This window comes from Halictus rubicundus, chromosome 6 (genome assembly GCF_050948215.1).
Source record: "Halictus rubicundus isolate RS-2024b chromosome 6, iyHalRubi1_principal, whole genome shotgun sequence".
NCBI lineage: Eukaryota > Metazoa > Arthropoda > Insecta > Hymenoptera > Halictidae > Halictus > Halictus rubicundus.
The window spans coordinates 13,372,273-13,393,465 of record NC_135154.1 but is presented as its reverse complement, the minus strand read 5'-3'; the positions used below and the strand labels follow the sequence as shown (position 1 = coordinate 13,393,465).

Below are 21,193 nucleotides of genomic sequence, written 5' to 3'. Positions count from 1 at the left end.
GGATCGTACTGGTCCCGAAGGCAGCGAGAGAGATGGAAGAAGAAACTAGTGACAAAGAACGAAAAAGAGAAAGAGAGGAGACTAGCAAATAGGAAAAGAGAGAAAGAAGCAAGGGGCCATCATAATTCCTTGAATTGAACGGCGGGTTATTCTCCACCAAGGTTAGCGACGCAGAGGATGAACGAAGCAGGCAGAGGCAGGCAGGCAGGCAGGCAGGCAGAGCCAAATAAGCGGGCTAGCAACCTAGCGGACAGACTAGCATGCAAGCAAGTAAGCAAACGAGCAAGGCAGGCAAGGCAGTCAGGCTGGCCAGGCAAGCAGACAGGCAAGCTGGCTGCCAGTGAGACGCGGAGAAGAGAGAAAAGCGTGAGAGGGGGTACATGACGAGTAGGACGAGAGAAGAGGTTGGGTACGAGCGATACGGGGAAGGGTAAGGGAGGGGAATCGATAGAACGACAAGGACGGCGTGCTCGGGCGAGTATATACCGCAGCACGGCAGCATCAGGCGTCGTCGACGGTACATGGACTGCGGTGAGGCGAGAGGAAGGCAGGAGGGTGCAAAACGTTTCGAGGCGTCCCTGGCTGGCGGCGCCACCGTAGCGTCGCTGTAGAAACGTGGTACCGATATGCCCCGCGTTCGTTGCGCGTGTGTATGTCTCTCTCTGTGTGTGTGTGGGGGATAGCGCGGTAACGACGTAGAATAAGGCTACGTTGGTGGTGGTGGTGGTGGTGGTAGTAGTAGTAGGAGAGAGCGAGCAAGAGAGAAAGAGCGAACACGATGGTGGGGGAAACGTCAGGCTGGCGAGCTCGTGGGAGAGAGAAGTGAACGGCGCGGCGGACGAGAGAGCTCATGGGGCGACAAGGAAGGGGATTGGTCGAACCGGTGATACGATTGGGGGGAGGAAGGAGGGCGACACGATCGGGTCGGTAGGCTGGTGAGAGAAGGAAGGATGGAGAGACAGAGAAGGGGGAGAAAGAGAGAGAGAGAGAGAGAGATAGAGGAAGAAACGTTGATGTCGAGCGGTGAGCTGAGCGAAACAGACTGACGAGGGGAGTGGACGGGCGGTGGGCCGACAGGATGGGAGAGGGACAGAGGAGTAAGGGGAGGCAGAGCCGACTTTATGCAGCTGCGGGACGATAACAACGATGGGCTACAGGACCGCCGCTATAGCTGGGGAAATGCCAAATGGGCTACAGGACTGTGCCGGCCTAGCTGTACGTTCGCTCGCTCGTAGTGGCATGGCGGACGGGCGGTAGAGAGAAGCAGGCAGGAAAGGCGGGAAGGAGAGAGGGATTTCAAGCGGTCGTCTCTTCTCGTCTGCCTCTGCCTCTGCCTCTGCCTCTGCGCTCTACCTATGTATACCTACCTACCCGTCCCGGGTGCACTCTCCGGGTACTCTTCTCTCTACTGCCTGGAACGCACCGTCCTGGCGGTACCTAACCTCTGCTGTTTTCAACGGCTAGCACTCTTACTGATGTTTCTCGGTATCGAAGCACGTAGTCGCTTACGCAGACTTCGATGTCATTCATCTTGAGCGAGGCCAATCATTGTCCTCTTTTCACGGGACCCGTCTACTTTACCAATATCATATTAACGCTACAACTACCGTCGCTCAAAATCACTTGCATCAATCCAATCTTACCATCGTTGCCGACCAACGTATTATATCGGTCACAGTTTCTATTTCTAGATTCTATGGCGTCTTTAATTTAGGGCTAGCAGTTAGGCATTTTCAGCGTTGTTATTATTAATATACTATTTTCTAAATTTTCTATATGAGGACATAAAGTTATACATTGGAAACCAGAAATATTCTATAAAAGAGTATTAGTATCTCTTATTTTTTAGCAATTTATGTCCAGGACTACTGCGAGGGTGCCGAAATAAGGTACATTTACCCTATTGCAAAATGTGCTCCTTGAAACTGTGGTTTCCACGAATAAAACACAATTTCTTGATTCAGAGACTAAACAATTGCTGAACTAATATCTTAGGACCTTTTGTGTAGGATATTTTTGAATATCGTATCCGGGTCAAGAACGGAAGGTGGAAATATTAACAGATTATTTACATTAAGGTTTTCGAAAAACCTATACATTCCATAGATGTTAAATGACAGTAGAATGTTACGTCCTATCCGTACGTGCAGAACCTCGGCATTAAAGTTATTTCAATTCGTCAGACATTCTATACCGCGTGATGAGTTACGTTCTCGGAAGGCGGGTAATCTTTTTGAACGGCTGCGTGCGGCTTTCCAGTATGAAATATCTAGACCACCGTTTAAAATATCCTTACGCGGTAAAGTATTGAAACTTTATAATTCCCCGTCGAGTTGAAAGGGCCAAGTTTCCTATTTATACGAAAGCAACGATATTCACGAGTTATAATTAAATTCTCCTCGGTTGCGTTCACGCGAGAGTCCAGATACGCATAAATGAAGCTCTACCAATAAACTGTCGGGAAAATTGAGTCCGACGGCTTTTACAAAACGTATCGTGACCTTTTCTACGGCAAGACAGTTACCACGTGAGGAGCAGAAACGAAGGATGTGTATGCATGCGAAAAATACGCGGACCGTGAAAATCCATATTTAAAACGCCAGAGCTTCGCTCTTCATGAGAGAAATTAATAATTCGTCACTCTTCTTTCTTTCATTCGTCCTCGCGTCATATCCCGAGTCCCTCCAACAAAATTTCAATGTAATCTCCTGTAAACCACATAGATCGATTAAAAGTTCTTCTTGAAGCTGGACGATTAGATTTTTGGGATCGTTGATCAAATCAAATAGCGGCGCCCGATTAACGCGACTGGAAAGAAAGCCAAGTTTACCGTGTGTTTGAATTTGCCGCTGATTGCCATAGGTGGATATATGTATAGGCGCGAGAACAGCATGCTTTCGACAATCGTCGACGAGATACGTCGGTCCACGCAATGACGTCAGAGGTTGGTCCAATCCTGTCGTGTACGTTCATAGCCCGATCTCATCCTATCCAGAGGAAACGAGAAGGAGAGAGACGGAGAGCGAGAACCGTACACACGTAACGCAAGTGGGACAAGGATGGAGATATATACACGTGTATAGGGTACAAGAGAGACGAAGCAGAGAGAGAAAGAGAGAGAGAGTCGCAGAGGGACGCAGAGCCAGCAAATGAGAGGGCAGTCCGACAAATAGAAGGAGAAGACTGTTCGAGTTCCGCTCTCCTGCTCTTACGAGACGTTGTGCACGCCGATTCGAGCCTTGCGATATTGTTACCAGGACTGTTCGGTACATTGTTCAGAATTTTCCCGACGGCGTGACCATCGGGATAAACCTCGACTTCAATCTCGAGTCGCACTTGCGTGCAAGTCTATGCATTTCTCTTGCTGAGAAATTGGTTTTCGAACAAAAGAATGAGTAAGGTTAGGGCAGTTATCGAGGACGAGAATGCCCGGCCTTATATTTGCCTTTGTATTCAAATCTCCGAATTACGTAGAATCATAATTCCGCCAGGATCGATAACAATAGAAATAAATTCAGGATCGTTTGCGAAACTGTATCTCGATTTGTCATGTTTTATATGTTTTAAATGTACTAATGTTCTTTGAATTATAGTAACGAATTTTTACGTGTCTCTCGTCTGGGATTACTGTGTCCATAATTACGGAAGGAGGTTCGGTGTTTCCTAGAGGGCAGTATTTAAAATTTCAAGTAAAAATCCCGCCTTCCCGTGGTTCATTTCCATATTTATCGACCGGCGAGCGTAATGAATGGACTTATCAATCGGTTCTCTCTTTGAAATTGTTTATCACCGGTGTGAATTGAAACACCCGATAACATTTCGAATAAATAAAACGAGAGGCGCGCAACAGACAAACATATAAATTCATTACTCGGAACGTAATAGCAGAGGCCCGCGAAATTTAAAATCTCGCACAACACTGTACCCACAGCGATCGTATGTAGTGAAAAGGTTTAAACTAAATTTCGTAGTCGGTGTTTAATTTACCGAATTTAATTTAGCAAACAGTGATTCTGAAAACACGTTTCAGCATTACTACCACTTCACTAATTAAAATTACCGTGCCGTTTAATTAATAAAATTTAGAAGTATCGAATTTTTCGAATACGAATATTAATTCAAGTATTAAATTATATCTCAGTATGCATACATACTTCGCTGTTAATGTTCCGATATTAAATTCATAATTTTCATCGGTCATCAGCTCCTGTCGTACTTAGAAAATTAAACGTGGGTAATTTCGGACTTGTCGTGAATAAAACATTTCATCTCGGTTATACGATACTCTTATCTCCCGTAATTATATGGTGAAAATATTTTTTGTCTTAAAAAAGCAAGAAACGAAATATCATGTATAATTAATTATATTTTTACGTTTCCTCGAATTGTAAATTGTTATGTTTCATACAACGCTTCCTTTTTATAAGCAGAAATCTTTGAAAACTGTTAGCATGTTTTGTAAAATTTACTATAAACTAATTTCAAAGATGGAAATTATAACATATATACTCTTTACGTGTACCATAAAATATATTAGCTATTTTAATACCAAGTGTTATAATTATAACTATATATGTTAACGATACGAATGGAGGTACACAATCTTTTACGTAAGAATTTAAATTGTAATTAGAAGCGTAGTTTGAAGCTCAGTCGTAACTCAGCGCATGCGCACAAGCAATAGTTTTTCGTCCCTTGAGTTCTTTGTGAGAAAAAACGAAGTATGAAATGCGTTTGACACAATTAACCTATTGCATCATATTGCAAGATACTATAGTTTCGTTAGAATTTGAACAAGCATTGCTTCTAAACAGAATTATTTTTGCACGTTCAACAAATTTAGGATCCTTTTGATGTAATATTTATAAGTATGAAAAATGTTCACAACTACAAATGGATACTTTCTCTTATCATATGTAAATACTTATAATTTATTATGTAAAAGATATTGCAAGAATTTCTACCTGTTATCATTTTTAAGAATTGATAGTATCGTAAATCGGGTTATAACCTTTTAAGTAATAATATAAAAATTATGAGGTAGATAGTAGATTAGGTCATATAGACCTAAATGAATAGAACACTGTGAAGCATTCTACATACTGTTAACTATGATTATTGCTACGTAACTTTGAATATTCTACGTAATTACGAAATAATTAATACTATTAAACACACAATTTTAACATTTTAATCTTCATAAATTGAGCAATTAAAATGTCGTCTGCGCCAACTTTATTTCTGGCACTCACCGAAACAGTGTTGGCAACTCTGTCTGGTGGCGGTAGCACGAAGCTCTGAGTTCGCAATTTTACTCAGTCGATAAATGAACGAGCATAAAAATCAAATAAAAAAATATATTTTGTCAAAAGGAATTTGCTTCCCTTATATAGCTACTAATAAATATTTACTACAAATTTTATATTAGTATTGTCCCTATAGAACCACGAGATAAACGTTTCCCATAAAATGTTGCAACCAACTCAACCCAAAGGAATAAAATGAATGACACAATAAAATTTTATCATTATACGAATGTAAGATGATAAGAATAATATTAAATATAAATATTTAATGATAAAATATTTATTTCATCTATTATATTTGCCTATTATAGGAGCATTAATAGATTCTATTGATTAATTATTGTTATTTCAAGTTAAAAATAGCGGCAATACATGTACAAGTATGATAGATATATATGCATACGTAAAATATATACGTTATTGTATGCATTAATATATATATATATAGTTTATCTTTGGTATTCGTCACTATACAGTCTCAAAAATTGAAAACACCATAAAGTATCAACGACTGCGCATCATTTTATACAAAAATATGAAACAAAATCACACTTTACCATATACACGGCCAAGCATGTGCATGTTCTCAGAGAAGTCGTTTCGAAACCAAACCTGACCTCCGTTGTAACTAAAACATATAATAAAGAAAGGGATGCATAAATGCACTTGCCTTAAAAAGAGATAAAAATAAAAGGTAAAGCATTGCACGTTAATACCCCCATAAAACAGCGCGTGCAGTTCCATTCCACGTTTAGATTTTATATTAGCGATACGTGAGACGCGAACTGTGGCGAACACGAAAATGGAAATCAACATAGAAGGGCACACTTAACCAAATAAATGCCCGGGTGTGCAGAGGGTGCAATGAATCGAAACAGTCGCGATGGAGAAATAAGAATTACACATCTACCCCGGAGAGATATCATCCAGCTAACCCTAACAATGAAAAAGAAGAGAGGTTATATTGTTTGTAACGTAAAAAGAAATGAGCTTTTAAAGCATACAGTGGTGGGCCGTGCGCATAAACCTCTTTGCACCGGTGAAAAACCTCAGACTTGCATCGCGTGCAGTAAAACCTTTCGAACTGAAGCGACTATGAAACAACACTTTTCTTTTTCTATATACGGACAGGCCTCCCCGTTCAGTAGGAGAAAGTTTAAATGCTTGCGGCCTTTAATTGTATACAGGGTGTTTCATAACACGGGGACACGCAGTTCGAGGCGAACGGGCAGAGACAAAAAGCAATGAAAGAAGTTCATATATGACCACCGTGTGTGCCCTGTTCGACCTTGTTCCTGAGTTATAGTCGTTTTTGTATTCTGCCGGAGTACAGCTGCTTACCTTCATACGAAGTGCTCGAAACGGCCACCATCGGGCTGAATGCGAAACTACAGAACTTCATGTACAGTTTGCTAACCTTTCAAAGCTTTTTTTCAAAACAAGTTGTCGAACTTTTCACTGGCATCCATTACACTTTGCGATTGACTTTGGCAGAAATGTAATTGTAATTCAAGAACAGGGTCAAACAGAAAGTTGTTCTTGCTGCAGTGTCCCCTATGTCTTAACCTGCTAACCAGGGAAAATGAGTCAACTCATTCTTTCTACTGTCTCGCCATAATCCTTTGTGCTGGTCAATATATTATTACAGCGTTACTATATGTACAATAATTATATTAACCAAGTAAAAATATAAACTGAGTGTTTTCTGGTCTTGTTTCAAGAAAATCCATTTGGACAATTACTCTAATGTATTGGCTACTTAATACTGCTTAGCCAATGCGTTCTCATTGTTTATTACTTTTATGGTACTGTACAGCACAATACCACCTGGGTTCCATTAATTAAATCCCTCACATTATCAGAATACAGACAGTATCATGTTGTTTGTTACCGCATAAGGGATAAATCTCTTTTTAAAAAATTATAAGATGTCTGATACCTACTGCCTATTTCATGTAAAATTGAAATCATCCTTGTTCGGTAGATTTAATTAATCAAAGTATATTCACGATGCATAAGGTATCTCTGCAGTCTATGCTTTCCGCTCTTCCTTTCAATGAATAATACACAGATCGAATAAAGGACATTATGGAGGAAGCAACTATACCGTACATTCGAACAATATGTATTTCAAGTACCAAATATTCGATACATCTTGTTCTTAACATTACGTCGAAAGAAAGAAAAGAAACGTTGATTTCCATCCGGTGTTCGTATTATTGCTTCAGAACGGAAATTGTCGTCCGAGAGAGATTTTCACATCTCGATCTAATGAATCGGCTGCTCGAGGAAAATTGATAGTGTTCCAGTGCGCGCAGTAGAATGACTAGCACTCGGGATCGATCGGGGCGAAAATGCAGTTGCACCTAATGTTATCGACTAGCTCGGGACAAGGGTATAGCGTGGGAACCAATTCGCAGAAACAATACGCCGGGGCAATTCGAGTTTTTTTTTTCAAATCACGTACATCGATACACATTACTTTTTTTTTTGTTCTTTAATCATATTTATATTCGTTCCTTTAATTCTAGAGTTTACGGACGCTAATCGTTTCTTACTCTTCGTTTAATAATGCAAATACCACGATATATACACCTAAACAAAATCTGCGAGTACGTTTCAATGACTGAATGACGGTGATTTCAATACTCTTTCTTTTTTCCTTTCTCTCTCTCCCTCACACACACACGCACATTCACACGCACACGCACGCACACACTTTCTCTCTCATTTCGATCAAACGAGCATGTCATATACAAACACGAGGAACGATTTAAGAAAGAAATGCTCTGGCTCTTCAGGTTCTAGTTGCAAAATCTGTTTATTTTGCTCTACGTATGCAGTCGAGAGTTCAGAGAGAACAGAATCATCGGATTCGGTCTGTACAGTGTACAATCATCTTTTCGTTTCCCTTTTTTTTTCTTTTTTCGTTTGTTAGGAGGGGTTTAGAATTCTTTCTGCCCGATGGAACGTGTATTAAGGATCCCGTGGATCGGTGAACCGATCGCGACCAACTGAAAATCTCTGTTTCGTGTGCCGTCGACGTGAAACACAACTGCGCACGAACACATCCACACACGCACGCACACGTTTTAGTCGTTTAGAGCACTGAAAAAACCGGCAGAATGGTACAGCTACAATTGTTTCGTAACATAAAAGTCGAAAAAAGAAAAAAAGAAAACAGAAAGAGAAGTAAGAAAGGAAGAGCGAAAATGAAATAGGAGAAACGTGCGAAGACAGCCGAGGCTGAGAAAAAGAAAAAAATCGACGGAGGCTCGGGGAGTCCCCTAATCAAAAGACTTCTCCGTCGGAAGGTGATCGTTAAAAAGTAGTCAATTAAGTCCGTACATTCTCTCCTACGCTTATATTGACGTATTACATAAAATAGCCAATGAATTACAAATAAAACTCGCTAATCGTTACGAAGCTATTGTTTGTCGGTACTCCTATCCTCGGTACTTAAAAACGTCTTATTTAAGGTATCTAATAGTTTGAAGAGGACAACGAGAGTCTTATACGCATACAACTCGGTACAGCTGTTTGATTCGTAAGCCCAGGCGATCGTCGAAAAATCATCGTGTCGCCGCGAATTCCGCTTACAAAGCCCACAACTGCGTGTATTCACGAGTTCGAATGATTCGAAAGCAAGAACAAAGGAGGAAACAGAAGAAAAGAATGTGTCCGTGGATTCGAGGAACTTGCGAAGCGCGCTTCTTCGTATTTTTTCAGCTTTTCTTTTTGTTCTTTTTTTGTTTTTCTCCGAAAAAGAAGACGCAACACATTCGTGGCTGGTTGGAGGTTCCGGATCGGTCGATCTCCGTTCGATCGTGAAATAATAAATAACAAGGCAATTAATCAAACGGCCACGCGACCGTGCGCATGATCTTTCCTCGCTAATAAATACGTACGTGGAACGAAAAGTTGCGTTAGTATATGTATATACAGGGTATCTCATAATTAACGGTACAAACGGCAGATTCTGTAGTAAAAATTCGAGGGACCGAATCGACACCGCGGGGAACTGTCTTTTGCGCAGAGGTTCGTCATCGAGGAGACTCGTTTCGACGGTGTGCGATCAACAATAGGCTTAAAAAGAAATACAGAAGTACTTGGCGACTTCCTCTGTCCCTTACAAGAAAATAGTGTTTCTCGTTATAAATTATTATTAGTATACATTTTCGTATAACGAGCGCGTCTTCAAAACTCGTCCCCTCGAGAACGAGCCCCGCGAACGCCGGACAAGGATCGACGGGTCTCGATCCGATCCACCTGGATCATCCGCTTCTCGATTGCACCCTCGTGAGACACTCTGTGCATAAGAGCTGCCGTATCACACACCGGGTATATTAAACGTTGCTGTCTGAATCTCCGAGGTGATTCGTGACGTTGCGATCGGAACATTTCACTGTTTAACTTACAAACATCTTCGACGCTTCGCGGCTCGACGCTGAGATTCATCGATCCTCTTTCTGTCTCGCTGAATCGCGAGAAGAAGTTGAAACGTTCGAGAGACAATTCTTTTTTTTTTTTTTTGAAAAGACACTTCCGATTTACGAAGAAACGCCGAGCCGCGGGGTGCCGAACGCCCTCTGAACTTAGAACATTAACCACGCTATTATTAATAATTAAACGACCGCACATGTTCCAAAGAAAGCTACACAGGTTCGTTGACATTGAGCATCCGTAAAAGAAAACCGAGCGACAGGAGTCGGCGACGCGCCGAAAGTACGCCGATCCCCCGGCTATCGACGCAACAAGAGGTATGGATAATATGAGACGATGATTAGCGTGATGATGCCGTGAAAAAGTCAACCGGGAATGATCGGGCGAGCTCGCGCGCGCCCCGCCGTTTCCCGCCGAGTGGCGGCTTACGATTTCTTTTATTACAACGATGGCAGTCGATTCACACATCTGTAAATTACGCGAGGCGAGATAGACTTACGAAAATACGAGTTGTTATCAAAATGAACGGTTTCGAAAAATTCATCGTTATGGCAATATGTCGGCAGTATTACGGTTTATCTAGACTTGGTGGTCTGTTGAACGGGTCGTGGTCGTTACGCAGGACAGGCTGCGTGTCTCCGTAAAAGTCGCGTCTTCGCAGTTTTTGAGCAGCTCGAGACACGTTTTCTTTCTTTCTTTTTTTTTTTTTGTTTTTGTTTGTTTTCCGCGATTCAGTGAACATTGCAACCGTGATTGTTGGATTCGCCGATTCAGAATCGTTTCGCTCGTCCACCTCGATGGGGTGGACGGGTCGAAACGAAACCGATTCGAATCGGTTACCGGTCTCTTACAACTATGATTCCCCCCTCCGGGCATTCGTGTCATTGACAAGGAGTCACGAGAATTCGATTTCACTTCCGATTCCGGGTCGTGAATACAATATACTGTGTGTTCCGTTTCACCCCTTCGCCACCTTCAGCGATAGTCGTCGAAGGGGTGGGTTTTTGTGCAACGCCATAAACTGATCGAGCATTCGAAAAAATCGGTTTTCCCATCTCTTTTTGTTCTCTTGTTAGTCGCGGAGGACACTATATAAATAAATGCGAGGTTTGTCGAAGTGTCCTGTAAAATATGCGTTCGTTTCGAGTCTCACAATATAATCGTTAGTGACTATACATGTACTTATAGATAACGAAGTTTAAAACACTCGGACATCGCACATCGTTTGTCTCGTTTATGCTTCTCATTGCGGATCGTTGGATTTCCCTTAGCATTAAAGCGTTGCCGACGAAATACGGTCGAGTGCACGAGAATTAAGAAAATCGTGTAAGTGTGCATGTGTGTGTATGTACTTGTATGTGCGTGAGAGTGTGTTTGCGTGTGTAAACTTTGATTCGCTCACAGTCTCTTACTGTCTACAGTCGTCACAGTGACTTGAATCGGACAGGATGCGTATGGATTTGCTTTTGCCAGTGAAAAGAGATAGTAATAACAGTAATAATAGGCACGTTAAATACAATGTAGCCTGCCAAAAAAAGAAATAAAAAACAAAGACAAAACAAAATGAAAATGCGCTACGCGTGAGTAATTAATGAGTCGTTTCAAGTTTCCCTATGTCTATTAATATCGTTAAATCACAGTCAATTTTGCAGGAATGGATAATAAATAAATAAACGAGTCCTTGTCAAATCTGGAGAATAATTTACGAATCCTAAAAAGAAACAATGATCACCACATTAACAGACCACATTAGATCGCAGGAATGAAAGTGAATCGAGTTTGAAAAAACAAAAACCAATGTTCCGTTATTACACATACATACTAAAGAGCGGGACGCATACTCGCGATGTATTATGTTCTTATTAGTTGTTGCTCTTTTTTTTTTGTTTATCTTTCAAACAAACGCGCGAACGCGATGCAGTTGATTCCAATCTCGTTCGATAACGACTTAACATCGATGATTATTAATTACGATACAAAATATAAAGAGAAATAAAAGGGGGAAAGAAAAAAAAACAAGAAAACTAGAGAACAAAAATAAAGAATATGTGCTGCGTGTAGGCCAACGTAGTTGAAAAGATATTACAAACTAGATTGTATACATTTTGATAAATAAATGTCGCAAAAAAAGAAAAAATAGGAATACGATGTATGAAACATCAAGTAAGTCACGTCTGTTGGCCGCTGGGACGCGAATAAGTAATATTTGCTCACGTGATCGAATCAAAATCAATAGAGGACCGCAACTTATTCGGCATCGGGCCTGTGATTCGAAGATCACTGTGTGTATGTTCGTTTCTCTCTTCTTTTTTTTTCATTCGTTTATAAAATTAAGTACACAAGAGTATGCAAAAATTATATAGTGTATAGTCTAAAGCCAGCTACTTGTTCGAGGCATTATCAATTCAGTCTTAAAAATCATAATAGTCTCAAAAAAGTGTCTCCTGCCTTGTCGCAGGAAACTAAAAATTCATCGAGCAAGAATCGTTCAACGCTGTACGCACGTGTAGAACCGCATTAGAAAAATGGGGGGGGGGGGGGGCGAACATTAAAAAACAGACAAATTCATTCATTTGGCACAGGGGTACATACATTCGGTATTTCGGCATACTCCGTCCGTGATGAGTTTCCTATCCTATGAGTTCTCATACTGTTTACATTCCGTTTAGGCAGTATAAAAGAAAAGAAGATCTCACGTTGTAAAATTGTAATAGAAAAAAAAGGAAGAACTGAGAAGACAAAATGAAAAATACTTGTAAACAGACTTGGTACAGCGAATGACACGTTCGATTATCTATAGACAATTCAGAATACAAATGCATACCGTCAATTGTAAAAAAATTCATTCTCGCAATAGTAAACGAGCCGAGTAAAGGAAAATAAACGATACAGGCCGAAAACACAATCAATGGAATAAGTTAAACGACTTAAAATACGAAAAAACAAAAAACCTTTTACGACCCTCTCTCTCTCTCTCTCTCTTTCTCTCTCTGGATGAGCACAATCAACAAGCATGATGCGTCCAAGTTACTTAGCCGTGAAAGATAATCGAATTTGAAACACGCTGCGGATGTCGTATCATCGTGTCCCTTCGCATATATTTTTTTTTCGTAGCTTTTTTCTGAAGAAATAGAAATCCTATGAACTTCATCATATCTTAAATTAAAACGTATTACCTTCTTTTAACGTCATACGATTTATGTAAGGTGTAGGGAGCCAACTTTTTCAGTTTATACCTGCGGATAAGTATTGTGGGTTGGGGGTTATGTATGAAGGACTTCTTAAAATGTATTAGAACAAGATTAAGACGTCGCAGCTACAACTACGGGGGGAACAACGTCAGGTTCGCCGGCACCGTCGGCTACCGTGGAATCAACGACCTTTTTGACTTTTATGGATTCGGCGTTCGCCTCGGAGGAACTCTCTGGCTCACCGTTCTGCGCAGACGTTGTGCTTTCGCTGGCCGTCGACGACTTAACCGTTTCAGACGATGACCCCTCGTTCAGTCCGTTTCTGTGCAATTTGTCATCCGACACTGGCACATCGGTGTCTCCGTTCTGCGTCGTACCGTTCAACTTCTTCTTCTCAGAATCCACTGTATTCGTGTCCTTCACTTCGTCTACCACAACGTCTTCTTTCACTGGCTTCTCCTTAGTCTCCTGTTTTGCCGCGTCGGCACTCGCTTCCTTCTCCTCAGTTTCTTTCGCGGGCGCTGCCGCTGCCGCCGCCGTCGCCGTCGCCGTCGCCGCCGGCGTTTCTTCTGGCTCCTTTGTGTTAGCCACTTTGTCGTTGACAGGCTCCGTTTCCATTTCCTGTTTAGTTTCCGTTTCTGTTGATTTTTTCGCCTCGGCGTCCGCGTCCGCTTTGCTACTGGTTGCCTCCGACTCCGTTATCGTCGGCGCGGTCACTTTTTCTACGTTGGTTAATGGGACGTCGCCATTCTCAACTGGTTTCTCGTCTGCTTTCGCCGCTTCCTGTTTAGGTTTCACCGTGGCTTCTTCGCTCTCCGATTTCTGAGGCTCTACCACCGTGCTGGGCTTGGCTACCACCTTCTCAGCGGGCTCCTCGCTCGCCTCCTTCTCGGACTTAGGTTTAGGACACTCCTCGGCTTTCTCTTCTACATTGTTACTACTGCTCTTCTCTTGCGACGCGCTCTCATTAGTTTTTACATCGGGCACCGTGCTCTCTTCAGACTTTGTTTCTTCAGACTTTGTTTCTTCAGACTTTGGAACATCTTCAGACTTTGATTTAGGCTCGCTTGTTGCAACGTCCAAGGGTTCACTGGCAGTGGAAGTGGCTGTTACAGACGCGGGTTCTGCAACCTTTTCTGTGTCCATTGGTTTACACGCGCTCTCGGTCGGCGTAGGCTTATCCGTGTCTGCCTTCGATGATGTCGTCGACTCGGTGGTATTGCTTACGACAGGTACGCTTTCGGGAACGTCTGGTTTTGTACTCACATCTGACGGTTGGGCCTCTATTTTCTCTGTTACCGCGGGCTCAACCACGCTTTCGGTAACCGGCGTCTCCTTCGTGTCGGTAATCATCGGTTCGTCCACTTTCATTTCTGTGCTCGGCGTTTCTTTCGCGCTTTCCTTTGTCTCCGCTGGAACAGGCTCTGCTTTCTTCGCCTCAACCTTCTCGTCCTTCTTCTCGCTGACGTCGGACATCTCAACGTCTTCCGAGGTATCCATCGGCTCACAGGTGTCTTTGTTGGCGGTTGCCTCCTTGGCCGTTGCTGCCTCTTGCGTCTCTGCTATCTCTAGCTTCTGTCTCTTCGAGGATGCTTGAAATGTTAAGTCCAAGAAAGACTTGACCGATGTAAAGGACACTTTGTCTTCATCTGTTAGCGGAACGTTACCCTCGCGTTCTACCAGCATCGCTGATAAACCGGCTTCCTTAGCTGCTGCCGCTTCTATTGTGGAAAAAAGATCATTGTTTTATCTATACATCACTGCATTGTTTTAATATTGTGGAAAAATTACTAACCCTTGACTATGTCAGTGAGGAAAATCACGCTCGATGGTTCTGCTCCAATTTTATTTAATATATTCTTGTAACTACTTGACTCTTGCTTTGCACCTACTTCGGTATCAAAATAACCGCTGAAATACTAAAGTAATCGCTCGTCATTATTCTGTGTCGCATAAAATGAGTCAATAAAAATTGTTTCGTCCGAATAACTCATTACTTATTAATCTGATCGAAACATACTTTACGAATGCGCGTACTTCGATTGGTTTATGTCACCTTGACAATTTGAAGAGTACGCAATATTAAAAAATTAAAGTTTATTCATCCGAACAGCTGTCTTGGATGGTATTAGATGAGTGCAAAAGTTCGTGCCCGATTTTGCGTTAAAATACAACAAGAGATCGGGCACGAATTTTTTCACTGACTCACATTTTTTGATTGAATGAATGTATAACGAATTATTTCGGATTAAAATTCTTGTTGACTCATTCTGTATATTGTTATGAAGAATGCTGTTCACTTTTTACATGTAATTGCACATTGTAGAATATAATATACCTTGAGTAAATCTCCATTTGTAGTATGTCCGAAGAGAAGCTTTTGCGCTTCAACGCTGCCGCTTGAGTAGACATAGAGCTTTTTACCGTCATTCGTCCATGCTTCTAGTGCTTTTGGAACGTCTTCATAAACGCTATTTAAATAGTTAATTTATTATTAACATAATAAAAAATTCATTGCTTAATTGTTCACGTACTAATTTTGTATATTTGTAAAACTGAAGTGAGCCCTTACACAACATATTCACCTCGCAATATGACTCAATGACATACATTGAAGACAATGATATAATTATTTATTTTCAAGCCAATGTTTATGGCATACCATCTTGGTGTTAGTAAATATGTAGTATATAGTAATACAATGTGGGAATATGTTAGTATATAGCATACATTTGTAGCACACTTACAAATATATTATTAATACTGTTCAATTATTCCGTAGCATATACAGTACAGCATACCTTAATTATAAATATACTTTGATAAACCACATGAAGAACTCACTGTGCTTTTACTGCTCCGGAATTGTAAGCCTCGCGCCACATATGTCCCTGTAACTGTTTCAGTGCACCAGTTTTTCGATCACCATCCATTTGCCATAATATGTTTTTGACCAATGATTTCTTCTCTTCATCCGTGTTAGCACCAGCAATTGGCACAACACCATCAACTTTGTCTTCCTCATCTTTCTTTGCCTAAAATGAAGGTGTCAGTTTGTTTTGAATGAAAAACATACCAAAGTATGGTATATGTAAATTTGTTTAATTAACTTCATTAAAGATTTTGAACTCTAAAGTCTAACTCTCGATGATTAACAGTATTGTGTGTTGCGTTAAGAACAACACGGGTGTAATCACCCATCTTTTATTGCACTGTGGTTTATTTGTTTTTAATTTTGTTCTGCAATTCTAATTGCAGAATACCGTTTGATGATTCTCTTTTGTAAAAAATATTTACTGGAGCAACATTAGTCTTACATTGAAAGACAATGTCTACTCAAACAATCGATTTGTATTAATTAATATAATCCAATTTTTTAAAAAATCCTATTTTTCGTAATGGCCGATATTATAATGTTTTTCAAAAATAAGTGCCATAATGTGGGACAGACGGGGTAATATAAAATAAAGGTATTTGAAAAATTATTTAAAGGTATAAACATTAAATGATTGGTTAAAAAATATATACAATTTTCAAAGAAATAATCGGAAAAATGTACACAATTGTAGAAGCAAAAGTTAAAATTGAAATGATTAGGGTGACACAGTGAACTTATGTCAGTTGAATCTCATGTTTCATACATGTGCAGGCTGGGGTAGTAAACTTTTGGGACAAAGACTTTTCTCAGGTCAGTCTCTACCTCCTAACCACCAGCTGCCTCTTTCCTATTATGCCATTGGTCACATTCCACAATTCATTACTAGAACCTATACAGCTTGATTTATTGTATTACAGTGTGTTTATCCATAGAAAATATTAAAATTTGTCGAATGCTGACCAAACTAAAATATACAGGGTCCTCCAATATTTATAGCACAGCAATTTTCCGAGAAAAAATAAATCTGAACAAAATTTTATTGTATATTTTCCGCTTTTAGTTTTTTTGTTCGCAAAAAATCACTCTGCTTCCATTTATGCCACAATTATTGAGGCACCCTGTATACAGGCTGTAAACAATTAATACCACTCTATTGAACAGCACAGAATTCTGTATGCTCCTTCCAGGAATCTTTCAATAATACCAAACAAAGAAATAGGGATTATTTATCGAGGTAGGTCAGCCATGTTCTATAAACATGTTTTTGCACTTGCAATATTTACCTGCTCTTTCAATTTTTCGAAATCCTTCTTGAACTCCTCATCTTCCCATTTACTTTCGATATATTTGTTTAAATTTTCTCGTACGTACGGGAAAAGAACATCCTGCAAATGAAGACGAGTGTAAATACATCCGCAAGTCCGACATTCGTTGCGGAACTAAGGTGTTGCAAAATTTTTAAAAAATTGCAAATATTGTAAAAATTTTGAAAACGCTAGTTTAAACCCCCAAAACTCAAATACGGAAGGTCCGAGCTCTTAAAACGACCTAATTTTCGAAATAAAACACTAGGAGCGTGTGTATATTGACTCCGAATTGTAGAAGTGCTTTCTCTACACAAAACTTAAAAAAGAAAATATACAAAATTAATCGTTTTCTGAAAAATTTGCATTTGTTTGTTGCAACATTGCTCCGACATTGGCGTTCGATTTCAAAAAATTCTTTAATCATTTGCTCAAAATATAAATAACAAAAATGACCGGCTAAACGTTCAAACACAATTCTCTAAATTTTGTTTTAATATAAAGAAACGGCATGGTTAATACCTATAGAATAAAATATAGTTTATAATCATCCCAAAAGGTGTTCTCTGTCGAGGCGTCATTTAACCAAGAATGACACGCATCTTTAAATCTACCGAGCATTCGTTACTACCCACATCCTAATTAAACAAACTATCAAAAGCCCTAATCCTACGTGTGTTTATTTTTATCGTAATTTTCCAAGATAAAAAAAAACAGCCTGCCTTTTCGGCGTTCTACAGTATTCTAACCCCTTAAACGTGTAACGCGCCGTTACAGTATCCGTTATTTTGAAAAATCTCGCACGTTAAAGCGCTGCGAAACGATGGCCCGCGACCTGTATATCGCTGGTGCGGACGACCAGCCGATTATTTTTGCGAAACACGCTCGGTTTGTTTTGCACTGGAACATCCTGCGGGGAAGGATATACGGTATTATGCGGAAAAAGTCGAGCGAGTGAATGCAGTACGAAATCCCGGTGTCAAAAATCGGATACAACGAGTCGCAAACGTGTTTCTGTACGGGGAAACAGCGGCTGTTACCTTCCATGAAACTCGCTGTCTCACGGACAAGAAACCTGAAACTGAACTGGATTTCAGCCGGCATACTGCTCCGCGAGAGTCGCGTACAACACGCGCGAAAGCATTGATCATGAATTTTCCGCGTTCTAGGTACAGATACGGTATCGTTCGGCGATTTCTCCGCGAGAATCGTGACGCGGGATTGTTTCGGATCAACGGGTACTGTCAGAAAACGAGCCGAAAAACCGGTGAAATGCGAGAACCGTAGGGCGCGTTCTATCCTCACGGCCATGGTCTTTGTTACCTTCACGAAGCTCACGCTGGTCGTGGTGCCTTCGATATCAACCAAGATCACCGTTTCCGAGAGCAAGGTCTCCTCCTGGTCTTGAGTACGCTTCTCCCCGGCCATTCTCACGATTGACTCGCCTTCGACCGTAGGATAAATAACAGATATATCACCTCGGTACGTTCAAGCACGGTGTATATGTCGACGCGTTCTTGTTGAGAGCCGGCGAGTAAATTCGCTGCCTGCGCTGCGCCGGTGTGCGCGTGTGTGTGCGCGAACCTGCCTCTCCCTTCGTCACTACTTACACCGAGTCGCCAGGATCGTAGTTATGCGAATCGGCACTCGTCACCACGATTTGCACATGTGGTACTATTTTAGCAAATAAACGACACCATTCATCCAACTAACCACATTTTCCAACACTTTACCAAACGCAGAAAGTTCGAACATCCTTCACGATGCCGTTTTTCTTCATTTTCATTCCAGGATACCTACAGGATGCACGATTCCTTCTATGATAAATAATTAATAAATAACCGTTGATCTTCGCGATCCTTATACGTCTAACGATACAAAATTTCGTAAATACTACGAACTATCTCGTTGCAGTAACAGCGACGGCCTTGTGTCAATGATTATCGCAATAATCTCGAGCGTTTGACAACAATGGCTTTCAGTATAGATCAGACCTTCATAAATAGTAATTACTCTTGTGTAGAATAGTTCGTTGAACAAGTATAATCACCTAGGAACGTAATTTGACCGTATTAAATAGCTGAAAATATGAAAAATTTTAGAACGATTGGTAGGGTTTCGCATTCGATTGATACGACCCTGAAGTCTGGACGAAAATCGTGTAACCGTATTGGTGAATACGTATTTGCAAAGAAGTGTGCGTTTGCGTTCGTGTGAATCGCTCGCTTCCTTCAGCCAATGAACGGGATTGGCCTGCGTCTGTGCGATCGCAGCACGACGTTATTCCTCCGCAAAAATTATTTCGTTGAATGATCGTTCGTGAAAGCTAGACTTTTAAGAAATTTCTATGTCAGAGCCTTTTAAAATTCGCGTTCTCTCTTTTCGGTATACTCATCGCGCAAACAAATGTATTGTTACAGCGAAAGAGCGGAATGAATATTGACTTGCTCGAACGTTTTCCGATATTACTCCGCGGGGAAGTAGTCCCCCCATGTGTTATTTTTGTTGATTTTGCGAACAATCGGAAAGGTTTAAAAGATTTTCAAAGGCGAAGAATCGCAGAATACGCGATCCATGCATGATTTTCCGCAGCTACTTCTTATTTAGCATGTGTACAATTGGAAGATGCGGTAAGCGTATCGCGAATACAAGGTAGCAATACACAGCTGGTAAGTGCGACCACCTGATTTTTGCGAGACAGCGCCGCGTCGCACGTTGAGGCGCAACCATTTAAATTTTGACATTTGTCCCAACTGCACGTGTACGCTGATGATAGCTATATATAAAACCTCTGCGCACGCTACATTATTAATAATCGACATTAATCCATGCCTTTGTTACGTTGTAACAATGTCGGTAAATAAGAGTAACTCGTTTACGCTCCAAAATATTTTCTTCTTTCGTACATACAACAATTTGAATTTTGATAGAAAGAAGGACTTCCGCCTCCTAACGCATACTAAATTAAATTATTATTATCGCAATTTGTTAATATCGAATAAGAAAGCAAACGGAATAATAAAAATGCGGAATTAAAAAATATAAGCAATATTTTAATTTTTTTATTCATCATAAATTATTTTTAACAGTCTTTATATAACAATACGAATGAATTATTCTATAGTCTGTATATAAGTCAATAAGAAAAATTACAATTACATTCTGTACATAATAAATTATACAATTGTCTATTATACAATACACGCAGTTTAATATTAAACAATACAAAATTACGAAAACAACGGTGCAAAACTTGACAATGATATAAATAAAATGAAATTTAATGAACATCAGTCAGAACACAAATCTTCACATCATTTCGTAGGTGCGAAAATAATTGATTAAATATTGTGTTTTCGTTAAGTATCGACAAATTTATGAGTATCTTTCTGCGACTGATGCTAACGAAAATCAGTTCGATTCACTAATCCTTCGTTTATAGCGAGACTTCACTTATTCTGTTATATCAGCAATAATCACTACAATTAAATATTGTAGAAGTTTAAAGCTATGTTTCTTCAATATTTATACATTGTAACTCTTTTAATTTTTCTCCAAGATGCTTATTCAAATGGATTCTAATTTCCTGTTGATTGCTACACTTTTCCCTACACTCAGGACATTCAGGATCTTCACCGTGTTCACGTTTTCGATGCTTAGATCTATTATTATAAGTAGAAAATGATTCCCCGCAGTCTGGACACTGATAAGGTTGTTCACCAGTGTGCTTTCGACGATGGTGATCCCTGGAATCTTTTCTCCTGAAACGCATGTTACAATACTCGCAAACGTACGGCTTCTTTCCAGTGTGTAACAGCACATGATTATACAAAGATTTTGTATCATTAAATCCTTTCTCGCATTGTGCACACTTGTAGCGTCTTTCGCCGCTATGTTTGCTCTTGATATGATTCACTAAAAGCTGTTTAACTCTGTAACTAGCGTTACACGTATCGCATTGATAAAGTGGGTCTACTCTGCCTTCGTGTACCCTCTCTTTGTGGGCTTTCAAAGACATTTGATGTTTAAATTTTTCGTCACATTCTCCGCATTCGTGCCATGGTTTCTGCT

The 21,193-nt window shown here is 40.4% G+C and overlaps 2 protein-coding genes and 1 long non-coding RNA gene across 4 annotated transcripts in view; 1 reads left to right on the top strand and 2 right to left on the bottom strand.

Annotated features, from left to right (window-relative positions):
- Positions 1-5,595: 5,595 nt before the first annotated feature.
- Positions 5,596-18,697, bottom strand: Enoph (enolase-phosphatase E1). 2 transcript variants are annotated; one of them, XM_076790053.1, is made up of 7 exons: positions 18,446-18,697; positions 17,102-17,203; positions 15,785-15,975; positions 15,279-15,411; positions 14,736-14,859; positions 13,183-14,661; positions 5,596-5,934 (listed from the first exon to the last, which is right to left on the bottom strand). In XM_076790053.1, the coding sequence occupies exons 1-7, from the start codon at positions 18,548-18,550 to the stop codon at positions 5,825-5,827; spliced, it is 2,244 nt and encodes a 747-aa protein (XP_076646168.1). In that variant the 5' UTR covers positions 18,551-18,697; the 3' UTR covers positions 5,596-5,824. The 2 variants fall into 2 exon arrangements, with proteins under 2 accessions (XP_076646168.1, XP_076646167.1); XM_076790052.1 differs by lacking the exon at positions 5,596-5,934 and having other exon boundaries at positions 11,428-14,661.
- LOC143355321 (uncharacterized) lies at positions 5,949-8,545 on the top strand. The gene is made up of 2 exons (XR_013082484.1): positions 5,949-7,192; positions 7,291-8,545. It is a non-coding gene; the product is annotated as an uncharacterized LOC143355321 (long non-coding RNA).
- Positions 18,698-20,183: 1,486 nt separating the features above from the next.
- LOC143355326 (uncharacterized) overlaps positions 20,184-21,193 on the bottom strand; it is a 3,703-nt gene continuing 2,693 nt past the window's right edge. The window contains exon 3 of the mRNA XM_076790063.1: positions 20,184-21,193. This exon is cut by the window's right edge and continues 1,861 nt beyond it. Within this exon, the coding sequence (XP_076646178.1) occupies positions 20,631-21,193 (563 nt within the window). The 3' untranslated portion in view covers positions 20,184-20,630.

What these genes read in the sequence shown, in the direction of transcription:
- Enoph (XM_076790052.1), bottom strand. Translation starts at nt 18,550, where the DNA reads ATGGCCGGGGAGAAGCGTACTCAAGACCAGGAGGAGACCTTGCTCTCG. An exon ending in TCCGGAGCAGTAAAAGCACA is followed by an intron (nt 15,412 to 15,784) that starts GTGAGTTCTTCA and finishes CTATTTAAATAG; the next exon opens with CGTTTATGAAGACGTTCCAA. An exon ending in CAAATGGAGATTTACTCAAG is followed by an intron (nt 14,860 to 15,278) that starts GTATATTATATT and finishes CGATTACTTTAG; the next exon opens with TATTTCAGCGGTTATTTTGA.